The sequence below is a fragment of the Enhydra lutris genome, unplaced genomic scaffold (assembly GCF_002288905.1).
Source record: "Enhydra lutris kenyoni isolate GAN:26980312 unplaced genomic scaffold, ASM228890v2 scaffoldscaffold15, whole genome shotgun sequence".
NCBI classification, from domain to species: domain Eukaryota; kingdom Metazoa; phylum Chordata; class Mammalia; order Carnivora; family Mustelidae; genus Enhydra; species Enhydra lutris.
Genome location: NW_019154099.1, coordinates 1,260,322 through 1,286,749, shown reverse-complemented (window position 1 = coordinate 1,286,749; position 26,428 = coordinate 1,260,322). Strand labels below are relative to the sequence as shown.

The following is a 26,428-nucleotide window of genomic DNA, read 5'->3' as shown; positions in this document are numbered from 1 at the left end:
ACTGTTGGGACCACACCAAAATAAAGGCTTTTTTTTTTTTTTTTTTGTATAGCAAAAAAAAGCAACAAAGCAAAAAGACAAGCTATTGAATGAGAGAAGATATGTGCAAATGTCCAATTGCAAGAATCCAATAAGGGGTTAATATCCAAAATATATAAAGAACCAACACAACTCACCACCCCCAAAAGATAATAATCCAATTAAAATGGGAGCAGAGAACCTGAATAGATATTCTTCCAAAGAAGACATACAGATGGCCACAGACCCATGAAAAGATGCTCAACGTCACTCATCATCAGGGAAATGCAAAACAAAAAAATAGTGAGATATCACCTCACTTCAGTCAGGATAGCTAGTATCAAAAAGACAAGAAATAAGTATTAGCAAAGTCATGGAGGAAAGGGAACCCTTGCGCACTGTTAGTGGAAATGTAAATTGGTAAATGTAAATTGGAAAATGATATGGATTCCTCAAAAAATTAAAAAATGGGGGCTCCTGGGTGTCTCAGTGGGTTAAAGCCTCTGCCTTCGGCTCGGGTCATGAACCCAGGGTCCTGGGATAGAGCCCTGCATCGGGCTCTCTGCTCGGCAGGGAGCCTGCTTCCTCCTCTCTCTCTCTGCCTGCCTCTCTGTCTATTTGGGATCTCTGTGTCTCTGTCAAATAAATAAATAAAATCTTTAAAAAAATTTTTTTAAATTTTTTTAAAGTTTTTTTTTTTCTTTTTTCTGTATTTTTATTTTGACAGACAGAGATCACAAGCAGGCAGAGAGGCAGGCAGAGAAAGAGGAGGAAGCAGGTTCCCTGCCGGGTAGAGAGCCTGACACGGAACTAGATCCCAGGACTCTGAGATCACGACCTGAGCTGAAGGCAGACGCTTCAACCCACTGAGCCACCCAGGCGCCCCTAAAAAAAAAAAAATTTTTTTTTAATGAAAGTACCATATGATTCAGTAATTCCATTACTGGATATCTACCCAAAGAAAACAACACTAATTTGCAAGGGTATATGCACCCCTGTGTTTATTACAGCATCATTTACAATAACTAAGATATGGTGGCACCCAAGTGTCCACTGATAGATGAATGGATAAAGAAGAAGAGGTGTGCGTGTATGTGTATACAAAATGGAATATTACTCAGCCATAAGAAAATAAAATCCTGCCATTTGTGACAACATGAATGGCTCTAGATGGCATTATGCTTAGTGAAATAAGTCAGACAGAGAAAGACAAATATCATATGATTTCATTTATATGTAGAATCTGATAAACAAAACAAATGAACAAACAAAAAACAAACAGACTCTTAAATACACAGGAGAAACTGGTGGTTGCCTGAGAGGAAGTGGCTGGGAGGATGTATGAAATAGGTGAAGGGGATTAAGAGTTACAGACTTTTGGAGACCCAGGATCAACACTCCCCCTGCCCCATTGGTCTCCCTGCTCAGTAGGAAGCCTGCTTCTCCTTCTCCCACTCCCCATGCTGTGTTCACATTCTCTCTCTCTTTCTCTTTCTGTATGCAATAAATAAATAAAATCTTAAAAAAAAAAGTTACAAACTTCCACTTGTAAAATAAATAAGTCACAAATAGACTTAAACCTATCCAGTGGCAAATCTAAGAACTTTTTGCAGGGGAAAAAATATTTAAAACTATTATTTCATTGAAAACAAATTTTGTATTTTAAAAGAGCAATTTAACAGGCCAGAAAAGTACCAGTGCTTATATGTTCATAAAACAAGCTGCTCTTAAACATTTTGAGAAACTGTCAAAACATTTTGAGATGCAGTTCTAAAATCTGTATTATCTAAGATAGATGATAGGTAGATAGATGTAACTAAAGATTAGTCTGGAGATAATGAACAAATATCTATTAGCAAATTTACTAATTAGGGTTATGTCTATGCTTTTTTGGAAACATTAAACATTTGTTTATTTGAAGAAAAATCTCTTTAGCCAACTACCATAAATATTGGCTGCCTGTCAGAAATGATGTACCCAAATCTTACATGTTTTACATTTCCTAATAGTGATCCAGCCCACACAGTATTTTTATATAATGACAGCTGTCATGAAAGCAGAAAATCTTATAAATACATTGGATTTTGATTAATGAGCTAATAGTAGTGGTTCCATGTTTAAAGTCATTAGGCCCTGTGTAGTGTTTAGCCAAAGCAGGATCAGAGTCAATACCGTTGATTACATCAACCCCGTGTTAGAGTGGAGCCAAAATGATCACATTACCGATAGCAATGCTCTTCCAACTGCAGATAAGTATTGCCTATAAGTCTTGGTTTGTGAAACCTGTATTTGTGTGTGTCCTTTGTATGAATGCTGGGTCATGCTATAAAATGTATTTCTTCCTGTGGATTACAGGAAAATATTCTGAACAACACTGGAAATATTCTGAACAACACCAGCCTTCTTTCAGATTTATAGCTGCAAGGGCCCTCGGTTGTTCTACCATTTTCCCTTGGCCATGTGTTGATCAAAGTCCTTTTCTGATGCATTTCTGCACCCTCTAAGCCTTCGTTGGTCAGCCCTCTGAGGGGTCCGATTCACCCCCCTTCAGTGGTGTGCAAGATCCTTTCTCTAACCTCACCTCCTACTACCTCTTCCCCTGCTTACTCCACTTAAGGTACAGTCTCTTCTGCTGTCCTTGAATGTGCCATGAGAGCTGCAGCATGGGCCTTCCCATTAGCTGTTCCTGGTGCCTGGAACACCCTTCCTTCCCTTGGATATGTACCTGCCTAATTGCCTTTCTTCCTTCAAGTCTTTGCTCAAATGTTACCTTCTCAATGAGACCTGCTCTGAGTTCTTGATTTACAATTGCAACTCTCCTCATACTCACAACCCCCCTTTCCCACTGTATTTCCTTTCTCCATAGAGCTAGCCCATCTCAGTTGTACTATAGAATTTATTTGTTATGTGTATTACTTGTCTGTCTCCCTCTACTCAACATAAACTCCAGAAAGGCGGGTATTTCTGTCTGTTTTATTTACTGATACAGCCCAAACAGGACAGTGTCTGGCATAGAGTAGGTGTCCATAAATCCTGTAGATTAATTTAGATGGGGCCCACATCAAGAGGGGCCCACATCAAGAACAAGCCTCAAATTCAAAATTACCAGGAGATTGTTATTGCATTCATAGGTTATTTTCTGCATTTTATCAGAAGCTTCTAACTTTTTTTTTTTTTTTTTTTTTTTAGAAAGCGGGCATTCTAACTTAACATTTTCTCCTTATAAGGCCCAATCCTCATCTGGCTTGACAAGCCATTAGACCAAGGGCCTCCGACTGACTTCTAGGAATGCAACCCCAAGGAGTGTAGCACAAGTTAAGAAATGAGCCTCTGGTTACAATTTGTAGATACAACAGAGCTAATCTAGGTAGAATCATCAAAACCTGTACCTCTGCTGAGCTCGCCTATTTATCCAATGTGGAAAATGAAGTCGTAAAGGAGGTCAGAAAATAAATTGCAGGATCACTTGGTTTACAACATAAAAATTCAGGAGAAAAATAACAGGATCAGTGTGATGGGCCCTGAAATTTTATTTTTGGAGCCTCCCAGGTTAGGGAATGAAAGTCCTGGGGGGAATTAGCTCTGCCACCCAGGCAGGAGGGTTAGGTCTTTGCTACAGTTCATTTATTTCTCACTTCAAACTTTGCAACAGAGAAGCAGGGACTTCTTGTCCTGGCACCTAAGGAAATCAACGATGTCTTTCTGTACTTATTAAAAAAAAAAAAAGGTACTTGGATCTAGTTTGTGTTATGAGGATCATATATGAAGTAGTGTAAGTTTTTTAAAAGCTAGAGGACTGTGAAATAAATAATTTGGAGAAGAAACCACAGAAATATCACTTTAGGGTTGTACATAATTGCACTAGGGATGCCATTTATGAGATGACTCACAGAAGATATATTTGCTGTTAGAAATCACAAAAGCGAGGGACTGCAAATAGATTGACATCATATAAATAGCACAAAACCCAAAAACAAAATATAACAAAAAGCTTCACAAAAGGGATGACTAAAAATTTGGCCACTTCTTTTAATCATGATCTTAATCTGTGCCTCTTTATTTAGCATACTGTTACAATTCTGTGAGAAGCTGAAAGCATTATCATTTTTTTTCTTTTGTCCCCAAACTTACACTTCCTTCATCCCAATCTGTACTGATCTTTGATCAATTTGAACATGAACTCAGCTGTAAAGCTTTCTTCTGTCTTGGTGTTTATCTCTGAAACTGGAAGCATTGCACCATACCTTGCTCATACTTTTTTTTTTTTTTTTAAAGATTTTATTTATTTATTTGAGAGAGGGAGAGAGTAGGGGCAGAGGAAGAGGGAGAAGGAAAAGCACACTGTGCCCACTGCACAGGGAGCCCAGTTCAGGCTCAGGCTCCATTCCAGGACCCTGAGCCACCCAGGCACCACCTTGTTCATACTTCTTAATATTGTTTTTATTTTAAGCTACATTTTAAATAAATGGAAACATGTCTGGATGGTTCCCATCTACAAGAAAGATGACAAAATCGGTTTCATTATAGGCTTGTCACATTTTAGTCAATTTAGTCACCGTTTAGTCAATATGGCCAAAGCCGTGGAATAAAAAACTGCAGTCTTTAAGTTTAGGGAAATTCTTTCAAAATTGAAGTCAACGTTAATTTTTTTTTTAAATCGCTTTGTTTTTTTTCCCAACTGTAGAACAAGGGGTACTTATTTGGTTACACATTCTTTACCTCTGGGGGGTGATCTTGATAAGAAATACATGGGATTCATTTGTTCTGTCTAGAAGTTTTGATGTGGGTTTTTTTAGTGCATTTAATATTTATGCTAAAAAATAAAAAAGTATAAGCACTTTTAAAAGATAATTGTTTTATTAATTTCATTAAGTACTTAAAGAATTAGGGGTATTCATGAACTAACCACATTCATTTGTTCTGTCTAAACACTTTGATGAATTTTTTTTAAAAGAGTGCTTCATGTTTATGCTAAAAATAGAGAAATGATAATGTATGATACAATGTACAACATAATAAAAATTGTAACAGAGTTCAGCAGCCAAATCATTTACAGTTATCACTATAAAACTTGAAATTAAAGGTTTTAAAGGACTTTGAAAGGACAGTCCTTTTATTAGGTTCTTAAAGAATGAAGGATTTTTCATGGACTTACAAAGAAGATTTTAAGATCTCAGAAAAGTTACATAGTCAATGTAAGTAGAACAGTTACTGTAAAATTAAATGTTCTGTACAGAATGCAGAAGTTCCTCTTTAAATAATCAATATTACTAATTTTTGCTGTTGAGCAAAACGTTGGGTGGAAGTCACACTACCAGGGAAAACTGTTACTCTTTTGCAATACATTAGCTATATTTAACAGTTGTGGGTCCTACTTTCAGATCGTTTGACAGAGTGAGTTAATAGAATATCTCATTACTATTTGAAGAGTATTTTACTTGTAGGCAGAAAACCACAGAAATGTTCTGCTTTGATGTTGTCAGTGAATGTGTATCCTTAAGCCTCTTAATTGTGAGACCAGTGGTGAAAGGAAGCAGGACCAAAAGGGAACCAGAATATTATTGTTTAAACAGATAAGAGGAATTACAGAGTAAAGTGAAACTAGAAATTAATATTTCTATTATCAAATTGAAATATTAACTGAAATAATTAAAGAACAACTATGTTTAGATTTTAATCACCACTCTTTTTTTTTCTTCTTAGTTGTGGCCATACTTCGTATAGGAGTGTGTATTCTCCTTTTGAAAATAAATATTTTAATGAAAAGTAGCCAACATTTTAGCATTTCTCAATTAATTGACTTGCTAGGTAATTCATGGCTTAAAAACACATCTCAAAAGCACTGCACTGTAGAAAATATTAATGGCGTATATAAAAGCAGATTAAGTGAATGACTAGGGCACCGAGTTATTAAAATTTTCTGAAGTGTATGGTGATTATTCAGGCTTTCATGCAGCAAAAGATGTAATGGTCTGATTATCTGACTCATTTGCTCAATATCTCTACAGATATTTCAGAAGATACCTCTAGGGAGCTTGAGTTTCCTGAATTTTCTTGCTATTTTGATTTTATGTAAATACATGTAATGTTTATAACTGTATACACACACACACACACACACACAGAGAGACTGAAATGTATAAACATGGTGTCAGTAGGCTTCAGTCAAAACTACGAGGAACACACGGATAGTTGAACAAATTCGGTTTGTTATTTGCTGCAGGGAGGGTGAATTCATGCCATGGAAAATCACGAGTCTTACTAAGAGGGTGTTAGAAGGAAGGTTTGGAGGGTTTGGGCTTTGGTTGGGTGACCTGGGGGGAGAGTCAAAGGAAGCAAGAACTACTTCCAGACTGGGTGCTGTTGGAAAGTGGGGCAATTCATGATTGGGTATCTCAGGGAATCTTATCTACAGGAAGGGGAAGCCGGAATGAGGAGTAGGCCGTACATAGTAAAGAAGTAGCAGTCATTCATTTTGGCTAAGCCAGGAGGTGTGTGGCATTTTGTGGGTGCCACAGTGACCCGTTTTTTTTCTGTGTTTTGCCAAAATCATGAGGCGGCCTGGCTTTCTCTCATTTTATTCTGGTCTCAGGGCAGCCTTGCGTGAGGCTGGTATTCTGGGAAATTTTTTCTGTCTCCTGGTACAGTCACATGGTCTAGCTGTGAGCCCCAGGGCCAGCTTCTCGATATCAGGGGTTGCTCTTCTTCCTTTCCTAACAGCTTCAGTCATTCTTATTCTAGAACCGGCAGATCTCACTAGTTTATGTGAGCCCCACTGCCTCTCTGCAACAAGCACAATCCAATTTTAGTTTGGGTAGGTTAAGAGAGTGAACGTAAAGGAAATATTCTCCCTAGAAATGATGGCTCACTAGTACTCAATGGCCCCCTTTCTAAACCATTGGCTCTTTTGATCCTTTTCTCCTCCCCAGCTTATGCTTGCTGATGCCTTCTTTACTGTCACTAGATGAATATTTGGCAATAAGGCAAACACAAAGCAACAATCTTTTCTCATGCTAAAAGTGATGATAAATGTGACTTTTCATTTGCATTTTGTTTTGAAAGAAGTATTCTCTTATGTTTTTAATAATCTCTGAGAGAGAGAAATCCTTTCTCTACCCTTAGAATTTTTTCTGCTTTGGTCATCACTAAGCATCGCTAAAATTCTGACTCTGAACTTATTTTTTTCCCCCAGTTCCTTTTTTTTTTTTTTTCTAACTAGAAAATGAATATCTCTGCTTCCGGCATGTAGAAGAGCTTCTGTGATTCTCCACACAATTTTCTACTTGCTGTTTCTTATTCTTTGAGAAATGACCTACTTGTCGCTTTGCATGTTAGTGTAACTGGTATAAAAATTAATTTATGGAAAATTTTATGGTATACTCCGTATAATCAGTTTGTTCTTATTTATCAAACGTAGGAATGCCACAAGCCACACTGGGCCATAACTGCCTATCTATCCACACATGTGTTTATTCAAAAGATCCATGCTAAGCTCATGCAGTGCTGGTAAGCTCTGCCCTAGGCTTGGACACTAGGGAAGGAGGGAGGGAGGGTGAAAAGCTGTTTCTGGGTTGGTATTCCTGCTCTGCCCTTGTTGGCTGGGCATTCTTGGGTGATTAGTTGATCTCTCTAAACTTTACATTCTTCCTCCATAAACTGTGGGGATCACACTAATACTTCCCCTTTAGGCTTGGAGGATGGAAAGGGATCTTCTGAGTTAAGTGCTGAGCATGGTGTTGTAACAGTTAGTGCTGAGAGACAGCCATTGTTATTTTTTGAGGATAAAGTGGTGAGTTACAAGATACTGTCCTTCCTCAAGAAACTCAAGGAGGATTGAGCTCCACTACTTAGTAACTTAACTGGGAAGACTGGAGGCATCTCTCTCATTCTTAGGAAAGTGTGGGGCAGCAGGAGAAGTGCTGTAGAGAAGGAATTGTCTAAGACCCGGTTGATGAGTAGAAGTTGGCTAAGTGGTGGAGGGTGAGAGAGAAGGTGAAAGAATGAGGCTAGTTGGAGGCAGGGGCATCCCAGCATTGGGAACAGTGTCAAGCGCTAGATGTGGCAAGAGCAGGTCCTCATGGCCACAGTGTGGACAGGGAGGGGAGGCAATGGGAAGTGTGGCTGGAGGGGCAAGTACGGACCAGTTCTCAGGGTCCCTGTGTTCCAAGGTTCGTACCTTGGACTTTATTTACCCCGAGGGCAACAGGAATCTGGAGTTGGTTTCCTATATCCCCACTGGTAACCTGAGAAGGTACTTAAATAATTTTTTTTTTTAAGTGGATAAAGGAAATTTTTTAGAAATGTTTGTTGCAACACATTTTTAAAAAAGTTTTTGTCCCTGGACCTAAATATGAGAGGATTAATTATACTCTCCAGTTCATAAGACATAGTGACGGTTGCCCATGTGTGCCCTGGCCCCTCTCTTATTTGATTTTTCTTGCCCACTCATTCCTTATCTGTCCCTTTCCCCATTCTCCTCCATTTTGAAGACCTTTCCTTCTGTGTCTGATACATGCTCTTAAAGGTACATGTATCCTTATGAAAAGATATAGTGTTGTTTTATGTGTGTTTTTAATTTATCTACTTGGTATTCTGCTGTGAATCTAGTCCTGTCTCTAACTTTTTTTTTTCTTGATATGAAGGACCCATGTTGCTATGTGTACATCTAGTTCATTGCTATTTATAATAACAGTTTAAAATTATCTAAATATTGCTCACTAGGGAATGGTTAAGTAACCTTGGTACATTAACAAACAGTGTGAAATAATGTCTCCATTAACAATATTCTGGATGCCGTGGAAAACCCATTTATACAACGTTAAGGGAGACAACGTTAAGGGAGACAAGCAGACAAAATTGTTTTTACTCTGTGAAACAACCACATAACAAATACATATTCATACAGCCAAGGGCTGGAAAGGATCAGAGAAGAATGAAAACAACTCTGCATGTCAGAGAGAGGGAACTGTGGGTAACGTTTCTTTTGTAGCTGTTAGTAATGATTACGGTGTGCCTAGGGATTTAGCTTACACACCATAACTTTTCCCATAGTATAATATTGGGGGAGGGAAGAGATCAGAGCAATACTAATCTTCTGCCTGTTCCAGCTCTGGCATTGCGATGTCCCGCCTCAGCCAGAGAGGGGTGTTCTGCAGTCAACTTCAACTGCATTTGCCACCCCCTGTGGGAAATGGAATTGAAGTTAAAACCCCTTTCGGAAGACTGAGATCTAGTACTGCCAGATTTAACTATCTTCCAGAAAAGTGAAGTGCATTAAAAGTTATGTAATGTTATTCTTCCACTTGTGCAAAAAAAAATAAGACATGGACTTGTATGGTGCAAAGAAAATTTTTGGAAGAACAGAGGATGAACTGTTAACAGTAATTGCCCCAGGGGAGGGGGACTGGAAATGGAGGGGAGAGGGAGACCTTTCTTTAAAGTTATGAAGGAAGGACTTATTATCCTTCTTTTAAAGACTATGTACCAGGCACTGCTGTTTCAAACAAAATTTTATTTTTCAAAGTTTAAATCTCCAAATTTCATGACTCTTTTTAAACATCACTTTTTTTTTTTTTTTTTAAGATTTTATTTATTTGACAGAGAGAGATCACAGAAGACAGAGGCAGGCAGAGAGAGGAGGAAGCAGGCTCCCCGCTGAGCAGAGAGCCCGATGCGGGACTCGATCCCAGGACCCTGGGATCATGACCTGAGCCGAAGGCAGTGGCTTAACCCACTGAGCCACCCAGGCGCCCCTAAACATCACTTTTTAAATGCAATTTTTAACTCGTTACCAAGAGTCTTCTAAAATAACAAATTCGTATTTTGAGCCTCAAATTGTACACTACTTCTTTTTAGTGGTAAGGGCTAAACCCAGTTTGAGGACTGCTTACATTGCGTTATGAATCACGAAACAAAATATTCTGACATTAAGTCCAACGGAGAACGCGACTGCTGAACAAGATACACGGACAAGAGCGACCTCAGGATTAGGATCGGATAGGGGTCGCCCTCAATAGGGAACCTGCTGCAGGCTCTTCCTCCCCGCCGGGTGGGCGCGAATGCTCCAGCCCTCCGGGGGTGGAGGTTCCTCTGTCCTGGGGCTCCGCTCCCCGGGGACCCGGCTCTCGCCCCGGGACTCTCCCCGCCGGCCGCGCCACTACTCCGCGGGCCCAGGCGACCCCTCCCGCCGCCGCGTCCCAGGGCGGCTGCCCTGCGCGCCGCGTCACTCGGCGCCTTCGGCGAGCACCTACCACTGGCCGCGCCGCGGAGGGGAGAGGCCGCGACCCTTCCCCGGCCGGCGGGCGACGCGCCACCCCTCGGGTCGCCTCGGCCTGGCGCTAAATTTAAAAACTTAACCGGCGCAGCTGGCTGGCTCCGGAAACGAAAGTAATTTCGTCCCGCGGGCCGCCTCCCGGGCTCTGGCGGCGCCTTGGCGCGCCGCGCTCCCCGGAATAGACCCTTCTCCCGCCATTTTCCGCCGGCTCGTGGCAGGCCCCGCGCCCCGCGGGTGAGGCACGCCGCCGCGGGGCCTGCAGCCGTCGGGCTCGCGCCCCCGGAGAAGGCGGCCGGCATGGACTGCGGGAACGGGGCTCGCGCCCGGCAACACGTGTTCCTGCTGCCAGGTAAACACGGCCGCCCGCGACAGCGGGGCGCCTCGCCCGGCCTCTTGCTCGCCCGGCCCGGCCCGGCCCGAGAGCTCTGAGCGGCGGACGGGGACGGCGCACGGCCGGACTTCCACTTGGAGCGGCCCCGCGCGCCCCCCGTCGGCCCTCGGCCCCCGCGGCCTGACGCACGCACCCCAGCGGGTTGCACCTCCCTGCGCGGTGCGTAGTGGTGCCGCGCGCCCCTCGGGCCCGGGTTCGGGACGGGATTCCTTCCCAGATTGTTGCTCCTCATCTTGGTCGCTCGTTACAGCTAGCTGCCGTTTTCACAACCCAAATGCGAAAGCGCAGAAACGGACCGAGCGTCTTGCCTCCGCTAGGGTGGGCCGCAGGAGGGGCCCAGGCCTACGCGCAGCGACATGGGCTCACGGTCTCGGGGCACGCAGTGGGGCCCTGGAGTGTCTGCTTTGGGGTGCAGTTAGCTGTCCCTCACTCTTACACTGGGCAGCTGGTCCAACCTCTGGGTTCCCACTGGATCGGATCCTGCACTTTTTTATAGGGCCCCAGCCCTGGGCCAGGCCGTAGGTGGAGTGAAGGAGGCAGGAGGGAAGCCAGGTGGTGGTAGGGGTTAGGATAAAGGTGGTTCAAAGACATTCGGGTGGGTAGATCATGACAGGAATGCTGGAGCCAGGCCTCTTCAGCCACCCCCTGAGTGATGAGGAACCATTCGGAGTTTGCAGGGGCTTGGGATAATGGATAGTCAGTTTCCAAACATGATGGAGTCCAGTAAATGTCAGAATGAAAGGGGTTTGGGACTAGGGAGAGCAAGTTGGAGAAGTTTGACCCCATTATAGTAGATACATTGATATGATGGCATAACATTGGAAATAAGGAATATCCTTTGTTCACTGTATTTAATTTTAGATTTAGCTCAGTAAATGCATTATTTTTTACAGCAGATAATACTCTGATGATGTGATAGTAACTCAGGAACCTAGACTTTTATGATGAATACTGAAAATTATTATGTGACAGTCTGTTAAGTATAATTTCTATATGTGTGTGTTTAACTTTTTCTCCCTTTATAAAGAGCTATAAACTGTATACAGATTTAAGTGTGCATTTCAGTGAATACACCCCTGTATTTTCATCATGTATACATATGTATATACCCCTGTAATGATCCCCCAAGTCAATATATAGAACTTTTCCAGCAAGCTCATGCCGGTTGTTAGATAGCCTTAGTAGCCTTTATACTGACCTCTGTCACTAGAGATTTGTTTTGCCTGTTTGGATACGTGTGTACTCCTTTAGGTCTGGCTTCTTTTACTCAGCCTTATATCCCTAAAATTCATCCATATTGTGTCTAGTAGTGGTTTGGTTTTTCGGGTGGTTTGTGTTTTCATTGCTGTGTGTGTCTTACTGTATGAACTTCCATGTTTATTTCCTCTATGGTGGGTGGGCATTTGGAATGTTTCCAGTTTGTAACTATTGTGAGTTATACTTCTAACAACATGCTTTTATGAGGCTTTTGGTAGAAGGAGACACTCATTTCCCTGGGGCATATATACCCAGGAGTGGAACTGCTGCTTCTAGGTACCTGTGTGTTCAACTTTAGCAGATGCTGCTAAACGGTTTTCCGAAGTGGTTGTACCGATTTATACTCCCACCAGCGGTGTAGGAGAGTTCCCATTAGTCCACGTCCTCACTATAGATGTCTGTATATTAAAGCCATCAAAGCAAAATTCGGGGTTTTGGCAGAATCTAGCAAAGGCTTACCTGTAAACATGCTTTATGTTAGAAAAATCCTCTTGCTTTTGTCACATCAATTCAGTGAGATATTAAGGGCAGGAACTCTAATCATTCTTGCAGAATGAAGGGCATTCTTATGATTCAGATACACACAAGGGCCGATGATACTTTGAGTTTCTTATTTTCTGTTTGATTGTTCTGTTTGATCAATATTGACATTTTCATTCTTGAGGTGTGTTTATAGCCTCACTGTATTAAACACAAAAACCTTCAAAAATAGTTACATATTGATTGCATCCCTGACAATCCTAGGTTTGATGTGTTTACTGCAGCACTGTGAGAATTTCAGTCAGCTTCCTGTTCCAAGCTGAGATGTCCTGTGACCTTTGAGCTTACTGGAGTGGCTGAGCAGGCGGCTGGGGCCCGGTGTTATCAGGCAGGCAGGTTCTGAAACTCAACTTGTTTCCTGCTCCTGTCCTTCTAGCCGGCCTTTACTGCCACCTGCAGGCTTTGAGTGTACAAACATTGGTGGATTGATCATTCCTGCCAGGCAACAATGCTTCTCAAACTGGAGGGCCTTGATCACCTGGGCAACCGGCCCCCCCCCCCCCCCCCCCCCCCGGGTATTGGATAATGTGGCTCTGGGAGGGGGCTTGGGAATGTGCATTTCAAACAAGTTCCCAGGTGATGCTGATGCTGCTGGTGTGCGGACACCACCAGGAAGCCCTGTACAGGGACAGCCCTTGGCAGTGGGCCAGGAGGCAGGATTGGCCAGCCTCAGGTTTAGCTCTCTTTGTGGGGGCCAGAATTAGTATCATCAGGGGTGCACATGGAAGCACAGGCTGTGAGGCCTGTCTTCACAAATACACATTTGTTGTCATTGTTGTTGTTTCTAGCAGATGAGAAATCAGCCCCAGTAAGTTGTATGATTGAGAGAAGGAGAATACATCTTGGGTGGAGTGAGCACCATAGCTATAGTGAAGCTGGGCCCTAAAGAAAGAAAACAAAAATTTGTATAATAATTTTTCAAAAGCATTTGGTGGAAGCAGTTTGTATTCAGTTTTAGAAAATTTCTGGGATCCGAAGAGCTTACTCTGTGTACTGGAACATAAGCTCATTAGCCAAGAGGCAAATAGAACTTCAGAGATTTATCCATGAGACAAATGCACAGCCACTGGACCTTGGAATGATACCTCTTTCCCGCCATTTAATTCCCGTTGTTTATCAAGTTGCCTATAATAACATTGTGTTATATGTTAAAGAATATATTAAAAAGCACTATGTAGGCCTCTTATTTTCAATTTCTTTAGAGAAGTCGGATGTCCCAGAAAAACAAAAGCTGGAACTTGGAAGGGATACTTGTGAAGTAGTCTGATTTAGGGACTTGATTTTCATAGGCCAATGGGGACAGAACTGCCTCCCGTTTAAGCAAGATAGACATTTCTTGTAGTTTGGAATGGTCTTAAATGTTTCTCCAAAATGGTCTGTGGGTACTACCCTATTTGCAGTTTTAGTTACTGTAAGAGACCATCAACATCTCTATTTTTTAGAATTTGGTGTAAGTTTCTATCCCTCTTTGCTGCCCCAAAAGTAAAATTTTTTAAGTCATATTTTTTAACATTTTTCTCTACTCCACGTTTTCTACACTGGTCAGTTCTGCTAAGTTGAAATCTGCCCTAATGTGAGAGGTGGGCTGGGAACAGGTCCACTGAGCCTAGTAGGATACAAGATTGTGTGGATTGCTGGCATGGCTGAACCTTGTCACTGCATCAGCTCCAAGGAGATGTCAAAACATTGGGAAACCCTAATGTTGTGTGAAGGATAAAAGGAAGGACAGAAATGATCTCAGGACCACTAAATTCATCTGGGTTAGCTTGGTCTGAAAGCATGTCTCAGTCAGCCCCCTGATTAAACAGCCCCCCAGATCAAAGTAGACCACATCACATCTTCAGCTGTAGGCAGATTTTGCAATGACATTATTCCCCTTTATCTCAAAAAAATACACGTTGAAAAGTATTTTGAGGGAGAATCATATTTGTTATTTATTTCCCCACAGCATGAATAGTGCCTGCTTTTGTGAGGTTAGAGGATGGATTGATTTTTGGGAAATAAGAATCACAGGTGGTCTGCCTCCCTTAGTCATCCCAGATGACTTAAGGAGCCTTTTATGAGCGAGAGCATATATTCACAAATAATAATATCAGATTTGTCTCTCCAAATAGAATACAAAAATAGATTTGAAAGCATTGTATGAATGCAGGCTTTAGAACTATGTTCTAATTAAATGATTGAAAAAGAAATCAAATTGAAAAGGCAAAACCGATTTTCCTATTTAAGGGTAGAGACAATTTATATTAATGTTATTTCCGATTAGAGTCCTATAGCTTTTTTGTAAGCCCACAAGAAGCACCTCTTATTTGGAAAAAAGTAACAGTTGAAAGTATGTGGTAAAGGAAGAATTGCTATAGATCTAAATGACTTTTCAGTGACCCTAAAGACAGTATGTATAACAGTATGTACAAGGTACATACAGTACATATAACTGTATGACAAGGCACAAGGTTAATCTCAGAAGAAAAATATCGGTGGGTTTTTTTGTTCTTTGGCAGCATTGTTTGCGTGCGTGCATGTTTGTGTTTGGAAATCCAGCCTGTGAGCTGAAAGTTTTCTTACTTTCAGAAGAGCTTATTCACAGGGGAGGAAACTGTACTTAGCTGGGTGAGGGATGGGGAACAATTCAAGCGCTGATTGTAGACAACCTCTGAGTAGTGAAGCTCAGCTTCTTGGAAGATGTGTCTTTTGCTGATAGTCTTCTGCAGGCCTTCTGCGGAGTGGGAGTCTCTAAACTCCCCCGCATGGAGCATGTGTAGTGTTTCCCACACAAATCCTGAGGCTGGTTTTGTCTTTACAAAGTTGTTTTTGGTGGGAGCCCCACTGACCTTTCTTAGATGGTCATTAGATCTGCTCCCTTTGCTTGCGGAGCACATTCTGGAGGGGATGGGCTTAGTCAGTTGTCAGTTGGTGTGATGAAGCTGAGCCTGATGCTGTCCTGCTAGTAATTGTTCTAAAAGATTTAGGACACTTACAAGAACTTATAACTCTCATGTATTTATCCTCTGAGGCAGAAATAAATTTTCATAAAACAAGAGTAAGAAATTTTTTTTTTTCATTTGAGTATAGTTAACACATGATGTTACCTTAGTTTCAGGTATACAACATAGTAATTCAACAACTCTGTACCTTATGTCATGCTCACCACAACTGTAGCTACCATCTGTCATCATGCAAGGCTATTACAATACCACTGACTCTGTACTTTCTAGCTGTACCTTTTATCCCCATGACTAACTCATACTGTAACTGAAAGCCTGTATCTCCCTCTCCCCTTCACGCATTTTGCCCTTCTCCCCGCCTCCCCTCTTGTGGTGACCATCAGTTTGTTCTCCGTATTTATAGGTCGGTTTCTGCTTTTTGTTTATTTTGTTTTGTTTTTATATTCCACATATAAGTGAAATCATGGTATTTTTCTCTGTCTGGCTTACTTCATTTAATATAAAACACTTTACGTCCATCCATAGCAAAATCTTCTCCTTTTTATGGTTGAGTAATATTCAGTTGTGTGTGTGTGTGTGTGTGTGTGTGTGTGTGTGTGTGTGTTGAGATACCAACTTCCTCTTTGTACATTCATCTACTGATAGACACTTGGATTCCATATCTTGGCTATTATAAATAATGCTGCAATAAACATAGGGATAGTCATAACAACATTTTTTTAGATATGTCTCCTATGGTAAGGGAAACAAAAGCACATCAAAATAAAAAGCTTTTTTAAAAAATTTTGACTGCCTCAAAGTAAAAAGCTTCTGCATAGTGAAGGAAACCCATCAAACAAAAAAAGCAACCTACTGAAAGGAGAATATATTTGCAAATATTATATCCAATAAGGGGTTAATTTCCAAAATATATAAAGAACTTATATAACTCAACATAAAATAAACCTCAAATAATTTGATCAAAAAATGGGCAGAAGACCTGAATAGACACTTTTCCAGAGAAGACATCCAGGTGGCCAAAAGATACATGAAAAGGTGCTCAACATCACTCATCATCAGGGAAATGCAAGGCAAAACCACCATGAGATATCCCCTTACCTTTACAGAATGGCTACAATCAAAAAGAGGAAATAATAAGTGTTGGTGAGGAGGTGAAGAAAAAGGAACCCCCGTGCACTGTTGATGGGAATGCCTTTAAGGTGGTGCAGCCCCTGTGGAAAACAGGATGGAGGTTCCTCAAAAAATTTAAAGTAGGACTACCATATGATCTAGTAATTCTAGTACTGGGTATTTACCTAAATAAAACATAATGTTTAATTTGAATAGCAGAAAAGGAGCTGCATGGATTTCCCCCATATCCTCTAAGCTTTCACCATGATAACAAACAACTCATCAGTATTTTCTAACATGTTATAATAAAACACAGCTAAAACTGGGCTTGTGCTTTTTCTTGGCTCCATGTCCTCTGACAAGTTGCATCCTCTTTGTAAAGTCTCCATTTCTTCATCTTTACAGTGGGGAGCACAGTCCCAGCCTCCAAAGCTCTTCCTTGCACCCCAAGCTCTTAGCCCCAGACTTGGGACAGAGTAAGCATTGAATAAACATTCACTGAAAGGGAAAAATGTCTCACATTCCATTTTTTTCCTCTAGTCTTTGTTACACTGCCCTTTGTCCTCCTTTTCCACTTCTGTCCAAATTCTAGCCTTTCTTCAAGGCTCAGTTCGACTTTAGTTTCCACAAAGCTAAGCTATTGTATGGATCACAAAATGAATACCAGTATTCTTAAATTTTTCTCATTTTTCTGTTTCTGCCTTTTATTTCACTATGTACTCATACTACTTATTCACTGTAACACTCACTAAAATACTGAGGGATATTGGGGTTATACAATGTCTCTTTCTTTGAATGCCCAGTGACTTTGGGTCTGCCTAGACCTCTGGCTGCTCTTCTCCACATTCTCTGCCTGGCAAATGCCTCCTTATCCTTTAAAGGCTCTTCCAAGACATCTTCCCTCTGAGCCTCCCCGCTGTTAGCGTGCAAGCTAGTGGTACCTCTTCGACTTATCTATGCATTTCATCATGATTATTCAATTCACTATCTTTTGGGGGGGTGTGGAGCAGGGCTTAAACTCACGACCCTGAGATCATGACCTAAGCTGAAATCAAGAGTTGGACACTTAACCAACTGTTCCACCCAGGTGCCCCAGTTCGCTATCATTTTCATATAAAGATGTATTGAACCCACAGTACATGCCAGCGGCTGGAGAGAATCCAGGTGTGTACGTCCTGCGTCACCACCATTGGCTTCTGAATGCTGGGCGCCTTGGCCTTAAGCTTCAGAGCCCATCCTTGCCCAGTGTCTCTGGAAGCAGAGTATGCCACTTAAGACTTCCAGCCTTTTTTTTCAGAAGTCCTTTGTATGTGCCTTTTAAATATTTTTAAAAGGTAACTTTACTTTCCAGGTATGACTGTTGCTAAAGTGGAATGGGCTGTGTGCCGAAAGAGTCAGATCTATATGTTCTGAGGACTGTTTTATTATCTGCCCCTAGAACAACTAGGATCCAAGTTGGCCAAAGTCTGTAGCCAGAGCTGATTTCCTGTAGGAGCCTAAGACATTTGGGTGAGGCTCTGCTGTATCTGTTGCTCAATTTCGAGCACTTAAATCTTCATTTAGAGGGGCACCTGGGTGGCTCAGTGGGTTAAAGCCTCTGCCTTCGGCTCGGGTCGTGATCCTGGGGTCCTGGGATCAAGCCCCGCATTGGGTTCTCTGCTCGGTGGGGAGCCTGCTTCCCCCTCTCTCTCTCTGCCTACTTGTGACACCTCTCTCTCTCTCTCTCTGTCAAATAAAAAAAAAATCTTAAATCTTCATTTAGACATTTTTCTCCCAATATTTTTTTAGTAACTTCTTTTTATTTTCTTCATTTTAAAGATTTTATTTATTTATTTATTTATTTGAGAGAGAGAGAATGAGAGGGGGGAGGGTCAGAGGGAGAAGCAGACTGCCCGCTGAGTAAGAAGCTCGAAGCAGGACTCGATCCTGCGTCTCCAGGATCATGACCCAAACCAAAGGCAGTTGCTTAACCAAATGAGCCACCCAGGCTCCCAGTAACTTCTTTTATTAGAATAGTAATATATACCCTTTAGTAAGACACAAAAACATAAAGAAGAAAATTATCTATCATCTTGCCACTGGGAAATACCAATTTTGGAAATATTTCTTTCCAGTCTTTTTATCCTGTGTGTATCCCAGTATGAAGTCAGTGTTCTTAATTTTTTTTCTCATTTTTCTATTTTTACCCGTATTTCACTATTTACTCTTTCTACATGCAAGTTTATTTCTATTGTAACAAATACACCAAATAAGTACTACTTCACAGCGTACATATTTTGGATGGATTATCTTTAAGAGTGGGTAAAGACTGAAAATACAAATGGATGCCAGAAGGTGAGCATAAATTCACCGAACCCTAGCAGACACAATGGCCTGCTGGGATTGCTTAAAAGCCATTCAAGGTTGATTTTTTAGGACAACCATGACCTCCTGCAAACATCCATTGGGGTGCTTGCCATAAATAATATGACAGTTTGAATGGACCATGAGTCAGTCTGCCTTGGTATGGAAATTACTGTTTGCTTCACATAGAGTTAGTCTCTCCAACTTGTGTTACAAAACCTGGCCTGTACTCCTTTAGGAGTTTCCTAGCTGGGTCATCTCTTCCTAGGAAGGGCCAGCTGGGTGGCAGGGGCAGGGCGGAGAGTCTGAGAACATCGGAAACACGCCTCACAGCACCAGGAGGTCCAGAGTGTCTGCCTCTCTTGAGAGTTCACTTCCTCTTCTCAAACCAGCTTCCTCCACTTCGTGGAAAACAGGCTGCACATTGCACCAGCCTCAGATCTCCTGGTGTCTGCTGGGAGTAGCTGCCCCTCTTCTCTTGTTTCTAGTTTCAAGACAGCCTTCTGACTCGCCCCTCTGAGCTCTCATGCAAGCCAAGCCTCACCCTCTATTAGCTGTAGCCTTGAGAGCCAGCTCCACTACAGCACCAGGTGGGACTGGGAGGACGGAGGGGTACCTGAGGGTAAGGAGCGCTTCTCCAGAAGAAGGAAAGGCGAAGCTCAGCAGCACGAAGCCACCCGCGGCCTGCACTCACCAGTGTGCAGGGCTTGTCTCAGCCAAGCCTGCGCAGCTTCTCAGGTACTAGTGGTCTCTTTGACTGGGTGGCAGACAGGTGGGGCAGCTCCTTCTTTTATCCAGGGTTTATATAATTTTTAGGAAGTCCATCTTCTAGGGTCTGTATCTTCTAGCCCCTATACCTTCACACTACACTTCAATGTACGTTACTGTAGCTGACTGTCTTCATGGCCTTGGGAAGTAGTCAAGGCAAGCTTTATTATCACCATTTTACAAGACTCCGAGAAGTCAGATCATCTGACCAACACTCAACAGTAATGAAATGGCTAAGATTCCTGGCTCTCCCCGGTCCTCTGGGACCACTGCCATGTGCCAGAGGCCACTCTGTTGACTGAATGGTGCTACCTCACCAGGGTGGGAGAGCTGGGAGGATCAGAAAGGGCTGGGGTTCCCTCTCTTATCAGGTTGATGACCAGGGACCAAGCACACCTCCTATTCTGGAGCCAGCCTGGTTATGGTTGGACATCCCAGTCAGGTCTGTCCTTTCAACCCCTCCAGAATTTTCCTGCTTCCTAGATATTTTGAGAGCTCCATCTTGATGTATTGTCAGTCTCTGTGGCTCTGAATTGATTGCACACCTAAATTTTTTTCATCAGTTTCTTCTTTAGCACGGAGACCAATCCCAAAAACATGGCTATGGGTAGGGGCAGCCCCAAGAAAATGGAGATTTAATCTTCTCTGGTTTTGGCGAAGGCCAATTTTCATTTTTTATTTTTTCTTCTTTCTTCAAAGCTTCAAAATTAAAAAGATACTCTTAGAGGAACCCATAATTTGAAAATTATTTCTCTGGTGCATGCCTCTCTCTAGCTTTCTTGGTTTGCCTCCTGTAGTGTTCAAGGAAGCTGAAAGCTTCAAAGCCAGGAACATGACCCAGATCTCTTTGATGGCAGTGGTAACATCTTGGGAAGGGAAGACATAGAGTTAATGCTGAAATTAGCATTCCTGGAAGTAGCAAGTGACTTGAAAATTATGCTGACTTGTCTTGCATGCATTGTATTTGTGTCCTAACCAAGTGTTTCCAAGGAGCTCTCCCTGGCAATGGAACAGACGGAACCAAGGGGCTTGAATGTGTTCTAATGGCCGATGACTACAGAAAATGAACTGGAACCTATTTAGATCACTGTATTGCATGAGCATGAGAGTGATGTTCTCATCTTTTTTTTTTTCCCCTATTGGATCTTCTTAAGAAAATGGAATACCCTTGATACGGTATCTAAAAATAAAGTAAGTGATGCTTTGATGTCTGTTCTTTCTTTTCCATGTAACAGTGGGTGTGTATTTCTCAGAGCTTATCTGCTGTGTGCCAGAAATCAGACAGGGCCATGAACAAATGTCCATTGCTTCCAAGTCATAAGAACACTTGGCAAAAAGGTGACTTTCCCTCCAGTTTCATGTCTTTGAACTTTAAACGATACAGAGAAACTTGTCTTAACCAAGAGAGGGATAGGAAAGACCTGCCAAGTTTAAACACTGGTTGATAACTAACTTCATATCAGCTGTACAACCCATGCCATGTAGTCTGAAGATGAAAAATAATGTTCTCTTTTGCCTTCTACAAGAGCTCCTGACTAACTTGCCGGTGTTACAGAATGGTTAAGTCCATGCCTTGATCCACGCTGTGTACTCAGGTTATCGCAGAAATCTCGGGGGTGTATGTGGCTATGTATGGGATATTGCATTCTCTAACAGGAAGACCAGTTTCCCTTTCTCACATTTGGTCAGGCTTGACTCTATCTGGTTATCACTTGAGGTTTCTTGTGTCCCTCAACAGATTTCTCTCATCCTTTATTTATGTCTCTTTTGATCCAACCCTTTTCTCTTTCTCCCTTTCCCGTTTTCCTTCTGCTGCATGCAACCCTGGCAGTGTGGGATTCTGGCCGCGCTAAAGTGGGGGCAGCTGACTGCCACAACAAGAGGAGACAGAGGAGTCTGGGACATCTGTGTTGTGAGAGAACAGTTGTACGAGCTAGTTCTTGCGCTTCAGAGCTGCAGCTTCTGTTTTTTGAGTCGAGACGGATGAGATGGGAGAGTAAGAGTTTCTCTGTAGTATCATAGTTTAAACTGTTGGTTGCCCGAGTTTATTCTTGGCTCTACGTACAGTGAAATAGCTCTGCGACCTGGTTTCTTACCTTTGGGAAACTTTCTCACGCAAAAAAGTGGGAATCCCAAATAGTGCCTACTTCATAGAGCTGTAATAAGGATAATATTATGTAACTTATATCAAGGATATTGCCCAGTGTGTAGTAAATGCCCAGTACATATTAGCCACTATTCGTTGTTTTACATTCATTGGACACAGTTGTCTCTTTATCGCTGGTATGTTTTCTTTAAAGTTCAAATGTCAGGAAAGAAGCAATCAGACTTTCCTTTCTGTTGAGGTACTTAGATCAGGATGGTAAACAGATGGAAGATTTGCTGCTAGAGTTAATGGTGACCAGTGGGACATAAAATTGGACTTTTATAGAAAACACAAAGACCACGAGAAAACTGCTTGGAATTGGTTAGGCCTAAGAAGCTAGACTGGCAGGGCTAGAGACTGTTGGGAAGTTTAAGATATTTCTGAGTCTGAAATGACTGAAAAGACTGAGTACCTGCTTCTGATTTGTCTGAATTCTTTTATTTTTGTGAAAACACTCTTTTGGCCAGCATGGCTTATGTCTTCTCTTCTGTAAGAGAAAACAGTTAAAGAAAAAAAAAGAAGAAGAAGAAAGAAAAGAAAGAAAGAAAATGTAAAGCCTACGCTTAAAAAAATATATAATTTGAAGTCTTACTTTATTCAGCATAGTTTTAGAAGAAGGTGTTTCATAGAAGTCAATTTTCTAGATAAATGAAGTTTAGCTTGTTAAGTATCAAAACTTGTTTTACCATTTCTTACTGAGCTTTTTCTAAAATCAAAGAACACATTCATGTAACATTTGTTGAGCATGTCACATATGCCAAAAACTGGGTATTTTACTATTTACAATCTTAATTTTCACACGTAAAATGCATTATATTTGGGGCTTAAAAAAAAATATATCCCGGTCCTAATGTAATCGCTTCTTGGAAAGCTAATTGTTAGGTCATTAGATAATTTTGTGCTTAGAATTCCGTCAGCTTTTATACTTTGATCTTATTATTCTCTACATATTCTTAATGTTTCCATATTATTGAGACAAAGAAAACTGGTTTTCAACTGAGTGCTTATTACTTATTCTAGGCACTTTCACATATATTTAAGCATAAGAAAAACCTATAAAATAATTATTATCATGCACATTTTATAAATGAGGCAACTGAGGCAACAGAGTCTGAGTATCATGCCCAAGCTCATACTGCTGAGAATAAGGGGAGCTATCTAGAGATTATGGACCTCTCTGTCTCCAGATCTTGTGCTCTTTCTATGCAGACATTATCAAGAAATAGGCCTCAACTAAAACTAGGTTAATAGAGGAGAAGCCTTCACCACACTCCCACTCTCTTACTCTTCAGATTCCTTCCCATTATTCTAAAAACAGATTTTTTTTCTTCCTTAATTAATTTAGCTATCCTTTAGCTATGCTAGATGTAGATAAAAGTTAGAAAAAAGATGGAGCTTCTAAGCCTTTGGATGAGAAACTGGTCCATGGGATGATACAGGATTTTCCAGATTTAAATGAAAATTAAAAAAAAAAACAAACAAAACAAAACACAGCAACAGCAAAAACCCTTAACTTTCATAGAGCCTTTAATTTATAGTCACAAGTAATTTTGTGTGCCTAAGGCCAGGTATAGACTAAAGAATTTATCAGAAGTCTTATAGCCATATGAGTTCTTTACTTATGCTAAGCCATCAAAATCCAGTGGGGGTAAATCCTCCATAAAAGCAATGAAAACATTGGCAAAGATGGCCAAAATCAACCTTTTCAAAACTCTTGAAATTAGCCAAAGTCTTCCAACAATCTGAGAAGTGTTTATTCAGGAAAAACTGCTGAATCTCATTAAGCAGTCTTTGTGGCATTGTAACTTGAACTGCTCACATATCCCTCTCTTCAGGTCTACAGTAACCTTGAAAAATCGCAGTCTTGCAAACATGGTGCTTGTAAAAACCAGCAGCATTGCAACCATTGGGCTGGACAGGCCTCATTTGGAGCTTCTTAAGAAGTCCCATTCCCAGAGCATTGTCCCTGTTTGACCTGTCTTGCAGTTCCCTGGAAAAGCTTGATTGGAGCTTAGAACTTGCTCTGCAGGAAATATCTTGTCCTCAGGGCATTTGTCAAAAATGATCAGTGGCAATTGTTTAATAGATCAGCTGCTGAGGGGGCAATAGCAGTTGGGCAAATAAGGACCTGGTCAAAAACTTAAAAAGTGAGACATGAGGATAAGGTATCTCCCTAAGGGACTTTTAGAAGCTCTGACATAGTCCTAGGAAATTAAAAGACTGAGCACATATTCAGGACTGTGTGCATGCCCAGGAAAGACCTGACAAGGCCCTAATCTCTCACCTCTTGACTGATTTTGAGGTCCTAGGCAAGCAGTTAATAAAAGCTAAGGCAGAAGTTTAAATTACTCAAGTGTTGCAGGCGTATCCCAAAACACATGGAGAATTCCTCAGCAAATGTTGGGAGGCTGATTTGTTCAAAACATTTAAGAAATCTCAGGCTAATCATTAGCTATCAGTTAGTAAACTAACTGAGGCATCAGTGGTTACAGAGAATACAGACTTTGTAGGATTAGTCCAGGAAGGTCACTAAACAAATAGCAACAACTGCAATGGTGACAAAAAACAGCAACAACAATAAATCTTGGAGAGTTGGGGTAGGGGAGTCTGATTTCCAGAATTGCCACATTAATTATATTTCTAATATGTCTAGTTTTTTGTGTGTTTTTTTTTTTTTTTTAAGGTGTGGGACACCTGAAGAAAAAGGAAGGTAGGTTTATACACAGGAGAAAACAAGTAGTAAATAAAACCTGTCCCTGAGGGGGCAAAGTTGTTGGACTTACTCTGCAAAGATTTTAATCATCTATTAAAAATATATTTAAAGAACTAAAGCAAAATATGTCTTAAAAATTAATGGGAAGTATGATAATGAAACCTTACAAAATAGAGTATATCAATAAAGAGAAATAGAAATTTATAAAGAATATATAAATTCTGGAGTTGAAAAGTACAATAATTGAAATGAAAAATTCATTAGTAGGCTCAATAGCATATTTGGACTGGCAGAGAAGAGAAACAGCAAACTTGAAGACAGGTCAATTAAGATTAGCTGGCCTGAGGAACAGAAAGGAAAAAAAGCAGTAAGAAAATAGAACATAATTTCATATACCTGTGGTACACCACCAAGCACACCAACATATGTATGGAGGAGGCCCAGAAGGAGAAGAGAGAGAAAAAGGAGCAAAAAGAATATTTGAAGATTGGACAAACACCTCCCAAATTTGATGACAAACATTACATATTCAAGAACCTCAATAAACTCCAAGTAAGATAAACTGAAAGAGATCCATACCTACTCACACATAGTCAGACTGTCAAATGATAAAGACAAAGAGAGAATCTTGTAAGTAGCAAGAGAATATGACTTATCAAGTACAGAGATCCTCAATAAAATAAACTGCTGACTTCTCATTAGAAATCATAGAGGCCAGAAGTTAATTGGAGGGCATGTTCAAGATACTGAAAGAAAAAGATACTGAACCAAGAATTCTATATCTGGCAAAACTATCTTTCAAAACTGAGGGAGAGGGGCGCTTGAGTGGCTCAGTCGGTTAAGCATCTGCCTTTGGTTCAGGTCATGATCCTGGAGTCCCAGGATTGAGCCCAGCATTGGGCTCCCTGCTCAGGGGGAGTCTGCTTTTCCCTTTCCTGAGGGAGAAACTAAGGCATTCTCAGATACAGAAGAACTGAGGGAATTCATCACTAGCAAACTTGACCCTCAAAAATCATGAAGGGAGTCCTTCAGATTGAAAGGAAAAGAAACTAGATGGTAACTTGAATCCACACAAGATATTCAGAGCACTGGTAAAGATAATACATAGCGAACTATAAAAGAGAGTACAATGGTATTTTTGTTTGTGACTCTTTTCTATCTGATTTAAAATACAACTTCAGGGGCACCTGGGTGACAGTCAGTTGAGCGTCGGACTCTTGGTTTTCGCTCAGGTCATAATCTCATTGTTGTGAGATCAAGTCCTGTGTCAAGTTCTGGGCTCGGTCTGGAGTCTGCTTAAGATTCTCTCCCCTTCCTTCTGCCCCTCCCATTCATGCTCTCGCTCCCTCTCGCGCTCTCTCTCTCTAAAATAAATACATGTCTTAAAATTTTTTTAAAAATACAACTTCATAAGGCAAAAGATATAAAATGGTTAATGGGCTTAAATAAAGATATAATTTGTGTCCATGTTATATATGCCTGTGTATATATGTATGTATATGGCACAGAATACTAGCGCAAAAGAGGGGGCGGAAAAAGGAATGTATTGCAGGAAAGTTTCTGGTTACAATTGAAGTTTTCAAGTTAATATTAATCTGAACTACATTATTGTAAGTTAAGTTACTAAGTATAATTCTCAAGACAATGACTGAGAAAATAACTCCCCCAAAATATAGTAAAAGAATTGAAAAGAGAATTAAAACAATGCACTAGAAAAAATCTATTAAACATGATAGAAGGCAGTAATAGAGGAACAAACCAGATGGCATATAGAAAATAAAGTTAAGTGGCAGATGTAAATCCTACCTATCTGTAATCACATTAAAGGTAAATGCATTAAACTTTCCTATTAAAAGGCAGAGATTGGCACAATATGTGTGTGTGTGTGTGTGTGTGTGTGTGTGTGTGTGTGTGTGTGTGTGTG

General features: G+C 41.0%; 1 protein-coding gene across 6 annotated transcripts in view; it reads left to right on the top strand.

Annotated features, from left to right (window-relative positions):
• Nucleotides 1-10,343: 10,343 nt before the first annotated feature.
• Nucleotides 10,344-26,428, top strand: part of LOC111146963 (ribonuclease H2 subunit B) — a 62,662-nt gene continuing 46,577 nt past the window's right edge. For 2 of the 6 annotated variants that reach the window (XR_002640574.1, XR_002640573.1), the window contains exon 1: nt 10,344-10,640. Coding sequence is in view for 2 of the 6 variants with exons in the window: in XM_022502733.1 (XP_022358441.1) it covers nt 10,589-10,640 (52 nt within the window). In the remaining 4 variants the exon portion in view is untranslated. Of the gene's footprint in view, nt 10,641-19,317; nt 19,616-20,625; nt 20,837-26,428 lie in introns of those variants that run through there. The other 4 variants (XM_022502735.1, XM_022502734.1, XM_022502733.1 and 1 more) reach the window with 4 other exon arrangements.